This window comes from Arvicola amphibius, chromosome 4 (genome assembly GCF_903992535.2).
Source record: "Arvicola amphibius chromosome 4, mArvAmp1.2, whole genome shotgun sequence".
Classification (NCBI taxonomy): Eukaryota; Metazoa; Chordata; class Mammalia; order Rodentia; family Cricetidae; genus Arvicola; species Arvicola amphibius.
Genome location: NC_052050.1, coordinates 48,897,025 through 48,911,529, shown reverse-complemented (window position 1 = coordinate 48,911,529; position 14,505 = coordinate 48,897,025). Strand labels below are relative to the sequence as shown.

The following is a 14,505-nucleotide window of genomic DNA, read 5'->3' as shown; positions in this document are numbered from 1 at the left end:
TTGCAAACAAGCACTAGGCATGAACACGTCCAGTTGCCAAGTCCCACCTGCAATGACATGGACCCTGAGACTGTGCTCTTGGCAAACAGTTCTTCACTTGAAGCTATCAGATGATGTCAACTAAGTGAAGTCCTTGTGAGGGCTGATGTGGGACAATGGTCTTACACCTTCTAAAGTTTTGTAAGTTGTACTGTTTTAATAAAATGCTGATTGGCCAGTAGCCAGGCAGGAAGTATAGGCAGGGTGACCAAAAGAGGAGAATTCTGGGAAGACAAAAGGCTCAGTCTGCAGTCATCACCCAGACACAGAGGAAGCAAGATGAGAATGCTTCGCTGATAAAAGGTCCCAAGCCACGTGGCTAACACAGACAAGAATTATGGGCTAATGTAAGTTGTAAGAGTTAATAAGAAGCCTGAATTAATAGGCCAATTAGTTTATGATTAACATAGACCTCCTTGTGTTTCTTTGGGACTGATCAGCTGTGGGACCAGGTGGGACAGAAACCTCAGTCAACAGGGTGAGGATAGGATAAGACAGGAAAATGTCACCTCCGGTCCCCTTTGTGACTTCTGGGGCTGAACTCCAACCCTGGCTCTGCCCTGCCTGGCTATGCCACCTGAGTGTGTTGCTGGCTCACTCCCAGCCCTGCCACTGCCTCCAGCCCAAGGGACAGTGACAGAAGATGGTGGCCATTTGAAGGACATGTGAGTGCCCAATGGAAGGAAAGAAGAAAAGTTGGTGGAAACACAGAATGGTGAACACCAGGAGCCTGGAGAGGGGGATCCATGACCACATGAAAGCCTGCAGGGCATGTTACTGCCATTCTAGGGACATCAAGAGCTAAGGCCAGCAGCCCTTGGGAACACAGGTCAAATATCACAACAGCTGCCCAGCTATGCCCAGCAAGGAGGAACTTGGAGGAACAAGTGTCCACAAATCTCTCTTCCACCTGAGGTTCCTGGGACGACCTGTTGACCAAATCAAGTGGAGAACAAGGTGAAGGAGCCATGGTGGCTACATCTACAGGACACAGCATGGCAGATAGTGACAATGGGGACTAACTGACTGTGGTGAGATGAGGGAAGTCCCCCAGTGATGCCCTCGACCCCATCTCCAGGGCCCACATATGGCTTGCATGGTACCACAAAGACTGTGCAGGTATGGTCAAGGCAAGAGTCCCAAGGTGGAATCCCAAGGTGGAAACAGTCTTCTGAGCTATCCACGTAGACCCAGAATCATCCCAAGGGTTCCATAAAAGGGAGACAGGAAGGTCAAAGGCACAGAAATGGTGACACACTAGGGGGATACAGAGACAAGAAGATGCTCCCCTACTGACTTGGAAGGATGGAGGGGGCCAGGAGCTGAGGAACACGAAGTCTCTAGAAGCTAGAAAATGCAAGACAGATTCTCCCAGGAGAGTCTGGAGAGAGGACCACAGGCTGGCCCATACCAGAAGATCGGCCCTCAGACCCAGAAGGGGTGCTGTGTCAATTTCAGCCACTGTTTGTAGTACCCTGCTGTAGGAGCCATAGGGCTAACACACCTGCAAAGGATGGGAGACACACACATGGTTCCCAGGATTGCTCTCTGGTACCTGGATCTAGGTCTACTCCAGTTCAGACACAGTTCAAACAGCGGCTCACACCTGGCCCAAACGCCTTGTCTAACCTGTACTGACTCTAAGAGGGAGGGAGCGTGGCTGAGGAACCCACACAGGCCCTGTCTCGGCCTCTCTAACTGCTTCCATGCAAAGGCTACTAGAAGGCAGGCTTGCTTCATTATGTGAGCTTTATGTTTTTCTCCTTTTCTTTTTCATGCATCATTCCCAGCATGGATCAGCTGCTGAGCTGCCCAGAGTAACCACAAAATCCCAGCCAAAAGTCTGAAGCCTGAGTGCTCATCTAGGATCCACCTTCCGTTTGATTCTGGCCACTCTCTGAGCCTCGGGTTCCCAGACTGTACAAAGAGTCCCTCGTCTCCCAGTGATCTCGTTCTAAGTGTCTCCTTGGCTGTGACCACTCTGCAGGCATTAGGGGTGGTCAAGGGAGGTGGGGAATGGCAGCAGACCTCCAGGGACTTCAGGCTGCTTGTTGTCTGCTGCCCCCTGCTGGCTAGATTCTGGGAAAGTAGTCCTCTGAAGGCTACCTGTGAGATATGCCCTTCCCTCAAATCCCTCAGCCAGGACATCATAGGAGATTGCTTCCAGAGCACAGAAGGAAACCCAGGCATGCACCAGAGCCCTGGATGGATAGTTGGCTGCATCTCTGCCACTTTCGCATCACACCCTCTTCACGAGTGAGCTAGATATAAGGTACAGTGGCTTCTGAACAGGACTTCCATGCCCCTTTGGGTACCAGAAGCAATAGGACTCTCTCTCCAGTGTGCCTCCTACCATAGTTCACAGGCGTCCTGAGCCACAGCTTTCTTGCCTCTTGGCCTTGCAAATTTCCTAGGGCATCAGAGGAGACAATCCCCACCTAGAAGGGCCCGACAGGACCAATCAGGGCCCATAGATGCCTTGAGGTGTTAGTCATGTGGGGGAGGCTGTGGGCTGTATATTGACAAGTAAGGTGAGTTCCTCTCTAACTGCAGAAGGAAAGGCAATGGAGGGGACACCGCACACAGAAGGGATAGCATGCCCAGCAATCCCTGCACTTGGAAGCAGGAGGATTGCAAAGTTCCAGACCAGCCTGAGCTGCACAGTGAGACCCTGTCTCAAAGACAACACCGGGAAGCCCGAAGAAGGGCTAGAAGAAAGGGGGAATAAAAGAAAGGAGAGAAAGGGGGAGAAATGTGAGCGGAGGGGAGGAATGAGAAGTCTGGGCTGTCATTCCTGGCCCTTCAATAAGGCTCCTTGCCAGAGTCCTCCTCTGCTCCGAGCCACACAGGTGCTTTGGTGTGTGCACCAGGGTCCCCTGGGCAGCACTGCTGGATTAGACGGTGAAGGTCCTTTTGTCCTCCCTCCCTGCTCCACAACTCAGGACTCCGTGGCCTCAGCAGGTCACGATGTCCCTTCTTTTGTCCTCTCCTGCCTCCTGCTCCCTCCTCACCATGGACACAGGTGGTCTAGTAGACTCAGACCCGACTTAATTAAAAATGAGCCACCTTTTCTCCTAGGCTAGGAGGGCTAACACGGAAACCCCTGGATGCCAGGAGCGTCCTTGTTCTGGTGACCTGGGGACTAAAGAATCAGGAGAGCTGCAGCGATGGCCCAGCAGGGAACGCATAGCACAGCCACCATCATGTCAAAGTTGTTTATTGATTTTCAGATTTTCCAGTCAACCTGAGTACAGACTTCATTTGTTTGCTAAGCTCGGGGTGGATGTTAACTGCAGGCAATGATGGAAAAGGAAGTCACCCCACCCTTGCGGAGAGAGTAGAGCAGTGGATGCTGGCACTATCCGTCTTCCAGGAGTCCCCAGAGACACCAAGGTCAGTCAGTGACAGTCTGAGGGGTTCTATGTCTAGTGACTATAAAGTAATTAAAAAAAGAACCAAGAGAATCAGAGACCCAAAATACAGCTACCCAAACTCAGGAAAAGGTGGGGGGAGCCCTTTTTGTAATCAGCACTGATACAAGATACAGCAAGAGGCTGCAGTGGGCACTAACATGGGGACAGGGTGGGAGGAACTACTAGAAAAATAAAACCGGACATAACGGAAATCGACAAAAACTACTTTTGCTTGAAAACACCATAATGAAAACCAGTTCTGTGGGTGCTGATTAAAAACATTTTTTTTCCTATTGGGACTGGAGAGAAGGCCCAGCAGTTAAGAGCACTCACTGCTCTTCCAGAGGACCTGAGTTTGGTTCCCAGCTCACAACCACCTGTAACTCTAGCTTTATAGAATTGCAAGCCCTCTTCTGGCCTCCTTGGATACCCGTGTGCATGTGGTATATACACACAGAGACACATATATACATACAAATTAAAATTAATAAATTGTTTTTAAATATTTTAATTTAAAGTAAGGTTGATTACTGCACCTGAGCTAAGGAATGGGAGCTAGCCTATTCCATTCGTTAATTTGGGGTTTTTTTTCGGGGTGGGGAGGCGCTTTCAGTTTTCATGGGCACCTATGACTTTGAACCCACACAATACATGCATTTATGTGTGTATCTATTTATCTATACTAGAGATCAAACTCAAGGCTCCAGAATTGCTAAACAAGCTCACTACCACTGTGCTATATCCACAGCCCTCAGGAATTAGTCATAATATAATTTAAGATGAGTATATGCTAAAAAGCAGCAACATCGAAGTCCTTGTTAATTGAACCAGGGATGCTCTGGTTATGCTTGCTGAATGTGGCCCACAGGCTGTGCGACCAACCGCAGAGGAGTCACTGACAGTCTCATGGCAACCAAGTACACTGGGGCACCCTGCAGAGCAAGTGGGGCAGTGTGAGCTCAGTGCCCAGTCCACTACCCTAGTCCTCAGTCCAGCGTTTTAGACAGCAGCTCCTACCCAGGCCAGCCCCACCCCCGACCCCTAGCCCAGCCCGTGCCTAGCCCAGCATATTTCGGCAGCGCTGCCGCTCCTCCTCCTGCTTGTCTGACAGACGACTCTCCAGCTGCCTCAGTTCCCTGAGCACCGCCTTGCGCATGGAAGGCTCCAGCTCCAGTACTTTCTCGAGGTCCGCCTTGGCCTCCTCAGCGTTCCACACCTCTGCATGAGCGCGTGCGCGCACATAGTAGGCCTTCACGATCCCTGTGGAGAGGAGCGAGCTGCACCCAACCAACCAGCCCCAGAGAGCCCTGGCCACAGACCTCCTGACCTCGATTTCTTCCAAGTGCTGTTACCAATTTCACTGTCAGAATTTTTGTATTGTTACCTCCGAGGACCCAAGCTTTGTCACCATCGGACCCTGTTATTGTGCCTGACCAGTCGGGGTGACAGTGAGGCTCAGTGCAATAATAAAGGTGGAGTACTTAGCGCCTGCAGCAAATGTTGTGCTATCCTGCTTAGCGTTAGTTGTCAAACTCCTTCTCAAATACTACCGAAGTCAATTTCATATTTTTCTTTCAATGTCGATTCCATATTTTTCTCTCGATTGCTGGCCTCCTTTCAAAGCCTGGTTACTACTCCCAAACTAATGGAATAGCAGCCACATGCACATTTGAAAAGCATAAAAATAAATAAGATTTTAAAAACCACCTCCCTAAACCCAATGGTGGTGCACGCCTGTAAAACCCAGAGCTCTAAAGGCTAAGGCAGGAGGATCACAAGTTCCCAGTGAGCCTGGGCTGGATGGCCAGCCTCAGTTTGAAACAATCAGCTCCCACAATAAATATCACCCACCCAGAAGCACCGACAATGCAGTTGCAGGCTTGGGGAAGTCAACAAGGTGAAGACAAGCTTCCGTGCCTCACACCGCGGGAAAGGGCCACGTGAGGCCAGTGCCAGTGACCGTGACCTGGCTGCCTGTATCTCCCGCACCCCCACCTCCATCTCCACCACCCCTACTCCTCTACCCTCACCCCCCACTCCTCCACCCTCACTCCTACTCCCCCACTCCCACCCTCCTCTACCCTCACCCCCCACTCCTCCACCCTCACTCCTACTCCCTCACTCCCACTGCTCCCCCACCCCCACCCCCTCACCCCTGCGGGGTTGCACCTGGGTGATGGCGTAGGATGTCGCTGGTATGCTCTAACACCTCGTAGTACTCCTCCTTCTTCAGCAGGCACTGGCAGTAGTTGAGGATCAGGGTGTTGATCATCTTCTCCAACTTCAGCCACTCCACCTCCCAGGGCTTCTCCTGCGAGGCAGAAGCTCAGCCACCAGCTAGGGGCTGGGTAAGGCTCATTCCAGCCCACCCAGCCGGCAGTCGCTCCCAACCTTAGTCTGAAGATTCCTCAGGCACACGATGGCCTCCTGGTACTTGGTGGCAGCCTGATCGTAGCGCCCCAGCTTGTAGAGCCTGTTGCCTTCCCCGTGCAGGAGAGGCACAGCCTGCATCCTTTCTTCATTGTTCAGATTCCACGTCTCCCTCTGGTACTCGCTCGGGGCCTCCACCTAGCCCAGGAGCTACACGTTAGCCAGGACAGGACCAGCAAGATGACCCCAGCATCCTTCTGAAGTGGTTTGTCGTGTCCCACAGTGAGGCACCACACCAAGAGTCGGGTGTGCTGGTCAAGACTTTGAGAACAGAGCAAGGAGGCAACAAGATCCAGCCCTGCCCTAAGCAAGTCAGTGCCTTTGGGGAAATTATGAAAAGGCTCCTTTCTTAAGGAAAGTTTACTTCCAATAGTTGGAAGATTGTCATGAGTGCTCGCTGTGTTAGAACAAGACACTTTTATTGCCATCTGGAGAGAATTTGTCATCATAATAACACAAACGTGTAATGTCTACAAAGAGCGCTTTTGAAGGGATGTTCCTGCACAGTGCACAAACCACACAACTGTTCTTTTTTAGTTTTCCTTACCCATACAGCCTTCAGGTTGAGCTTCAGCCTTGGTCATAAGCTGAGTCCTGACCTGGCTTCGACTTTGAGCCTGGCTCTTCTAGCCCCATGCAGGCTCTCTTATTATGCCAGACCCAAGTCCAAACCCACAAGTTACAGGAGCCAAGAGGCTGCAACTCTAAATCTTGCAGAAATGGAAGCAGATGACCAAATAAATAAAGAGGATTCAAAAATGAAATTAAATCCCAATTTTCAAACACTGCTTCCAAACGAGCGTTTTCCTTTGGAGGGGGTTTGTAACTTTCAATTCTGCTGGGGTCCCTGACCAGCTTCTTGTTTTCTAGAGAAGCAAGTGAAGTGGGCGTGGGGTCAGGAGGCCGCAGGATCCCTCCCGACCTGGGCCAGCCCCTCCCACACCTGGCTCCCACCTGCAGCAGCTCAATCAGGAAGATGAGCGGCTGCGGCTCTTTCTGCAGTTCATCCAGGTCCTCGTAGCCCAGAGTATGGTATGCGAACATGTTGGCCAACCCGCAAGTATGCACATGCCAGCTGGTGGGGTCCTTGCCCTCTGCCACCTGCCGTAGACTGCGAGACAACATAGGGTAGACTCCCGTGTGCTGTAGGAGAGATGAAGGAGCTTTGTCTCAGCTGCCTGTTCAGAGCTAGCCAGACCACACCCAGCCCGGCTGCACCCTTCTCAACAGTACTGCCAGCCCAGGACACCCACCAGAACAACTGTATTTCACAGTGTGCCCAACCGCTCTAAACCTGTTGGCACCTCTAATCCTTATGACCACTCAGCAAAAGAGTCACTGTGAATATCCCTGTGCTCCAGCTGAAGAAAAGAAGCCCAGAGGGGTTAGACCTCAAAGCTACACAGTCAGGCATGACACAGACAGGATTTGAACCTGCCTCTCCAAGCTGTGCCTTTAGCCACATGTTGCTCCTTTATAGCCCTGTGGTCAGCATAATACATTTCTTCCCCCAAGGAACCCTTGAGCCCCACAAACCCAGGGCTTCCAGGATGTAGCAATGAAGGGAGCGGAGTCTCAAATCTGAGAGAGCCATTGAATGTGCCAGTGCAAATGTATGTCTGGTCTGATCCAGCTGCATCCAGAGTTGGCCCTTGGGGTTCAGCAAGGCCTGCTCCATACTAGGCCTCAACTCTTTGGTAGAGCCTCAGAGCCCAACTCCACAGAGGTCAAGTTCAGATCTCTACAAAGCCATTCCTGTCCCTCCGCTGGTGGAAAGGACAGATGCTGAAGGCTGAAAGTCATTCTCCCCACCCCCACTGGCCTGGATTAGCCCAAATGCCCTGGGCTGACTTCTGAGAGGCACAGCCAGATGGCAGCCGTCTGAAGGATTAAGGCTAGAATAAGGGAGGAGGCATCCTCCTCCCACCAGCTTGCTTTGGGGAGGAGTCCATTGGGGCCATTTAAGCAGGACCTCAGACAAAGGCTGCATCCTACTAGATACCTGCCAACCTGGCAGGTCTGGTGCCCCAGCCCATGCCCGGGGTTATGGAGTGACATCGTCCGGGGTTATGGAGGAGTGACATCAGGAGCAAGATAGAACCTAGAAGAAGGAGCCAAGTTTGGGGACATTTTCCTAGCACCAACTTTGTGAAAGGGAGGGATCCTGGAGCCCTCCTACCAGGTTACAGGCTACAGGGACAGTCATTGTCACCCATGGGCTCTAGACATTTGAGAACTCAACCAATCAGGAAGCCCATCATCATGGTTCCCTCTTGGCTCTGGGGTCAGAGCCTGGCTCAGGCCAAGGCCCTGTCTGGACCGGAGGCTGCCACCTGCAGTATTACAGACATCCACTGACTCTCAATGTGTTGGGCTTGGTTGGGGCGAGGGCGTCTAGTTTTTAAATTTATTGCCGGTGTTTAAGCACAAAGTATTAACAGACTATTGCAGACCCGTGATGGAATCCAGAGCCCAAGTATCCTGCTGCTGCTGCTAGCCCATTCCCTCCGTGAACTTGAAACAGCTGCCCCTACCCACTGGGCAACTGGGGACCCAGATCCTGTGGAATCAGAATTTATTTCTCTGGCCTCACAAAACTGAGCACCAAGAACAAGTCCTAGGTGGAGACAGGCCCTTGGAGGCAGACAGAGGGCCAGGAACTCTCACCCACCCTGCCCCTCTGTACTGGGGGAGAGAAGGAAGGGGAGAGAGGGAGGCAGCCCCTGTTCCTGCAAAGATATAACTCCAAGCTGACCAAACAAGGACAGTCCAGGCAGAGTGCAGGACAGGGAGTGACACCCAACAACTACTTAGTCAGGTCTTCTTGGGCCTGCCCTACTGGTGACTGAATCTATCTAGAGCTCTGGTTCCTAAGTAGAGGCTGCCCACAGAGAAGGGGCTGACTAAACGTAGTTACATATACTCTTTCTAGGGCAGGTATTTTAGTTAGGTTTCTATTGCTATGATAAAACACCATGACCAAAAGCAACCTGAGGCAGACAGGATTTATTTCAGCTTACAGGTCCACCTCCCAATCCATCATCAAAGGCAGAGACCTGGAGGCAGGAGCTGATGCAGAAGCCATGGGAGGGGTGCCGCTTACTGGTTTGCTCCTCATGGCCTCCTCAGCCTGCTTTCTTACAGACTCAGGACCACCAGCCACCGTGGTCTGGGTCCTTCCACAGCCATCACCCGTCATGGACATGCCCCGCCCCCACAGGCTTGCTCACAGGGCAATCTCGCGGGAGCATTTTCACAATTGAGATTCCCTTTTCTAACATGACTCCAGCTTGTCGTGTTGACGTAAAACCAGTCCGCACTCCATGTGAACTCTTACTCATCCTTCAAGACTCAGCTCAATGTCACCTTCTTGAAGAAGCTCCCCCTCCAGACTCTAAAGCAGTTAGCTTTCCCCTTTGTGGCCCTGGAGCACTCTTCCCTTGTTCTCCATGCCATGCCCTGGCTGCCTGGCACCCTATAAAGGGCTGAGTCTCTGCTCCTCCTGAATTCAGTTCCTCCAGGGTTGGAGACCACCTGTATCATTCCTAACACAGAAAACGTGCCAAACAGATGCCCATCAAAGGTTTGGTGATATGAGGAAGAGAGAGGAAGAAGGAAGAAGAATAGGAGGATAGGAGGAGATAAGGTAAGATATACATATGCTATAGATGTGGTGCTGAAAACTGGGTTATGGGTACCAGGGAGATGGTACATTGGGGAAAGTGCTTGTATGGGTGTGAGGACCTAAGTTCAGATGTCTGGAATCCACATAAAGCAGGTGTGGTGGGTGGCGCATCTACAGTCCTGGTGACATAAAGCAGGTGTGGTAGGTGGTGCATCTACAGTCCTGGTGACATAAAGCAGGTGTGGTGGGTGGTGCATCTATAATCCTGGTGACATAAAGCAGGTGTGGTAGGTGGTGCATCTACAGTCCTGGTGACATAAAGCAGGTGTGATAGGTGATATGTCTACAGTCCTGGTGACATAAGGCAGGTGTGGTAGGTGGTGCATCTACAGTCCTGGTGACATAAGGCAGGTCTGGTGGGAGGTGCATCTACAGTCCTGGTGGTCCTCCAGGCAGATGAGAAACAGAGACAGAAGAATCCCTGGAAGTTCGCAGGCCAGTTAGCCTGGTATACTCAACAGTGAGCAACAAGAAACTCTTTGTCTCAAATGAAGAGGAAGGTGAGGGTGACCATCTAGGACTGATCACGGTCTCTGACCTCTACACATGCAAAGACACACATACAGAAACAAAAACAAAAAGGCTGATTGTTAATGATCTTTGATTGAACTGAAACCTGGGTAGGAGAACTGGTGGTGGATGGATGCATGCACGCATGGTTGGGCAGACGGTTGAGTAGATGGATAAATTCATGGAGATCTGCGAGGATTAATGATGAAAGACTGGATTGTGACCGAGCACTGGCTGAAGAGAAGTGGAATAAACCAGTGCCCTGGTTGGCGGGTGCGTGAACGGCCATATGGAGGGATAGAGTGTGGCTGTATAGGCCAACAGGTTACTCACATCCACGTTCACAAAAAGCCACGAGCAGTGGGAAAACCAACAGTCAGTACGCTCTAAAACTTACCAACCTATGAGCTGGACATCATATGACTGCTGAGGTGGCCAAAAGACCACAGAGTCCCCGGGAACAGCTCCTGGAGTGAGCAGCAGCTTGTGGCTTTGCACAACAAATCAATCAACGAATCAAGATTGTATTGACAGTCTTCTGTGCATGCAGCCCACCATGTTAGCAAATATGCACCCTGAGGAGGTGAGGAGGCTCTTGCTGATGACAAAGGCTTGTAGATATAAAGCCTAAAGTAGATGCTTAGGGGTCTTACAAGTTCAGGGATGCCTCATTGAGAGCAAAGGCAGAGGGGGTGGTTCTAAACTCACATCACAGAATAAACCAACTGAATGAAGTCCTGAACTGACAGAAATACATTGTTTAAGTTAAAGGAAATTAAGCTTAAAATAATAACAAGACTAGCCGGGCGGTGGTGGCTCACGCCTTTAATCCCAGCACTCAGGAGGCAGAGGCAGGCAGATCTCTGAGTTTGAGGCCAGCCTGATCTACAAGAGCTAGTTCCAGGACAGGCTCTAGAAACTACAGGGAAACCCTGTCTCGAAAAACCAAAAATAAATAAATAAATAAATAAATAAATACAAACAAGACTGTTGCAAAGAAGAGATGCTGGGCTTCAGTATGCTGAGGACCACAGGGAAGTCAGGTATTGCATGGCATCCCCTAGTGATAGACGGTGGTACTGCCGTCTGGCTCTGTTAAAAGGTGCATGTACTCAACAAAAAAAGCTAAGGATCCCACTTGGATTTTGCCCCTCAGCTTTTTTGAACCAGAGCAGATTACTTCCTCTCTCAGAATTACATTCAGAGTAAGGCTCCTCAGTAAAACAGAGGAGTTAATCTAAACTCCTTCTCGCTCTAAATAATAGCTTCTACCTTTTAATCGCCTTATGCACACCATGACTTCCGCTCATTTATATCATATCCTGAGATTCCCAAAAAAGCCCCGAAACGCCATTTGTTCATTTACAGATGAGGAGACAGAGTGGCAAGAGGAGAAAAATCTCCCCAGGTCACTCCACACTAATAAAACACGTCTCAAATGCAATCTGTCTCTCTACCAAACTGCTCTTTCAAAAAGGTCATTAGCTCCCCATGAAATAAAGAGTATCTAACCACCATCCACTGTGAAGATCCAGGGGGAGCCTTGTGATAGACAGCTCAGCTTGTCAACGCCTGAACTCACCCATCAATCTCAATCTTGCCTGTGATAGGCAGGTACAGTGCGGCCCTCAGTGAGACATTCACAGAGCTCTCTGTGACTTAAAACAAAGACTGGGGTGGGAAGTATTTGCCTGCCCTGCTCAAATCCCCAATCCCTAGTACTATGTAAACCAGATGTGGTGGTACACACCTGAAATCCTCACACCTGGGTCGTAGAGGCAAGAGGATCAAAAGTTCAAGGTCATCCTCAGCTACAGAGGGATTTTGAAGCTAGCCTGGGCTACATGAAACCCTGGACAAAAACAAATCAGTGAGAAGGAAAGAAAGAAGAAGAAAGAATGAAAGACTTTTCAAGTTTTTAGACAAAAAGCTCATTTGTCAGAAATACAAGAAATAAAGGAATATAGCAGACAATTACATTCAGAAGCAACCAGCAGAATCCAAATGTGCTTATCTCTAGGACTGCTAACTCCGTGACCCGAAAGGACCAGGAGACCCAGGGAGACAGAAACAGAGCCTGACACACTGGTTCTGTTTGGATCCTGCCTGCACACACAAATGCCACTCATTTCTAAAGAATAAATGAGCGAGCTGGAGGGATAACTCAACAGGTAAGAGCATTTGCTGTTCTTTCAGAGGAATAGAGCACAGTTCCCAGTACCCATGCCAGGCAGCTCACAACCATCCACAACTCCAGCTCCGGAGGATCCAACACCCTCTTCTGTACCCCGTGGACACCTGCACTCACGTGAACGGATCCACATAGATACACAGGTGCATAGACACACTTAAAAATAACAATTAAATCTTGTAAAGGGACTAAATGAGATGGTCAGAGAATCCTGTGTCAGGCAATTAGAGAGCGTGCAGGGGGTGTTTGGGTTCTCTGGAGATTTAATAACGGTGCTATGGCTGTGTTTTTCAAATGTCCAGTAGCTTCAGAGTCACTAAACCTAGTGTTCCCAGATGAATGGCCACAATGTCTGGAATCTGCCCATGCGGTGTGGGATGAGGAAGGGAAGTGCCCTGGAGGCAAGAGGCCTCAAGCAGGGTGGTGGGCTGATTGTGCCAGCCTAGGGGGTAGGCGCTTGATAGGTTTCTCCTGACTTTTGCAAGTTCGCAAGTTTTTCTAAGAAGTGCCTGTCTCTCCAAATCACAGAACAAGATGTCGTAAAGATGACTTATGAGTGACATAAATATGAACTGAGTCATAGAACTGGAAGGAATAGGGGGAGGGCAAAAAGAGCCCAGTGACCACAGACTCCAAGTCTTGCTTTACTGAGCAGAAAGAAAAGGGCGGGGGGAGACCCTCTCCTACCTCTCCTACCCTGTGGCCCTCTCCTGCCACATGGTCCCAAAGCCCCCCAGCCAACCATACATTCTATGTCACTTTAAGGCCTGCTTTGCCTGAAGAGTACCACGTTTGTAATGGCAGAGAATGGGGATTCAGGCTACAATCCAGAGGCTTGTTTTGCCCTAACTTTCCTGAACCTTGACACTTCTGGAAAGAGTGTAGGGGGACCAAATGGGGAGAGAGCCATGCGGCCTACTTACGATGGTGTCACACCAGAACTCGGCCACTTCCCCGAGCCGCATGGACGTCAGCAGCGTCTCCCACACCTCCAGCTTGAACATGTTGCCGAGGATGATGCTCATGGGCTGGCCCACCTGCCTGCTGTCATCTATCACGGTGTGCTCCTCGTCACACTTCATGGTTCGGAAATGAAATGTCACCTAGTACCCAGAACAGAGGGGTCTGGTGTAGACATACCTCCCGAATTCCAGCGGCAGCCACCCAACCACCACAGATTCCTAGGGCTCTCCTTAGAGTCAGCTCATCCACGCCTGATAAGCTAAGATACGTCAGACACACCCTGTAAGTGCCCACAAGGAACCCATTCCTTTTCAGCATAGCCTGTGCCCGTCTCTCACGACCAAGAGTCAAGAATCCTTCTCCAATAAGCTCAAATATCCAGGATTGTGTCCATTCACCCTGGGAGACCCACCAAACACAAGGGGACAAACGCCACAACTCCTGAGATTCCTTCCTATTCACTTGACATTTGGAACTCTGGAAAATCCCCCAACCCCAACCCCTTAGTCCACACTAAAGCTACCCCAAAAACTACCCCCCAAAAAATAGCCTGTTTATAAACTCCAAAGCAGGGCAGCCTAGGTGCATAGGGCGGGCAATTCCAGAAAAGGCCTGCCTGGCTGGATTACGGCTGAACCGAAAGCTATTTGCAATGCCCAGGGCACAGCCGGAACTCAGAAAGGGACCATGGGGGCCCCAGCTGGGGGAAGGATACTCACCCGGGAGCCAGAGATGAAGTTAGGGAGTTCTCCCACTCCCCCGTGCAGAATGGTCTTCTTAACACCCTCCACATTGAGGAGTAGAGAGACATCCATGCTGCAGGTATGGGAGAGGTCTGTGCTGACTTAGATAATCCTACCAAAGCAGGGACAGTCATGTGACTGACACTCAGTTAGAGACCTGTGCAGGCCTAGATAATCCCCCCACAGGAAAGGACAGTTAAGTAGTTGACACCTGGAGCATTGCCTGGCAGGGAGGGGAGAAGGAAGGTAGGACATCTGGCCACTACAAACTCCTGTCTGACACCCACAGACTTTGCTTTCTTTCAACCTCAGCAAAAGAGGTCAGCTGATGTTTCTGTGAGGAGGGAGTGGAGAAGGAAGGCAGCAGGAGAGGCATGGGACTACCCAAGGGGAAGAGGAGTGGAGGCCCAAAGCCACCACCATCCATCCCTCCTGTGCCTGCAGTGCCAACCTTCCCAGTCTCTGTCTCTTAGCACTTCCATTTTCCTCCTGGGAGCTGGGAGAAGTGACCAGAGGGCAGCTGCCGGGTTC

The 14,505-nt window shown here is 50.6% G+C and overlaps 1 protein-coding gene across 1 annotated transcript; it reads right to left on the bottom strand.

The window, feature by feature from the left end:
* Positions 1 to 4,509: 4,509 nt before the first annotated feature.
* Aipl1 (aryl hydrocarbon receptor interacting protein like 1) lies at positions 4,510 to 14,046 on the bottom strand. The gene is made up of 6 exons (XM_038328581.1): positions 13,951 to 14,046; positions 13,192 to 13,371; positions 6,837 to 7,025; positions 5,844 to 6,020; positions 5,622 to 5,763; positions 4,510 to 4,712 (listed from the first exon to the last, which is right to left on the bottom strand). The coding sequence occupies exons 1-6, from the start codon at positions 14,044 to 14,046 to the stop codon at positions 4,510 to 4,512; spliced, it is 987 nt and encodes a 328-aa protein (XP_038184509.1).
* Positions 14,047 to 14,505: the final 459 nt, after the last annotated feature.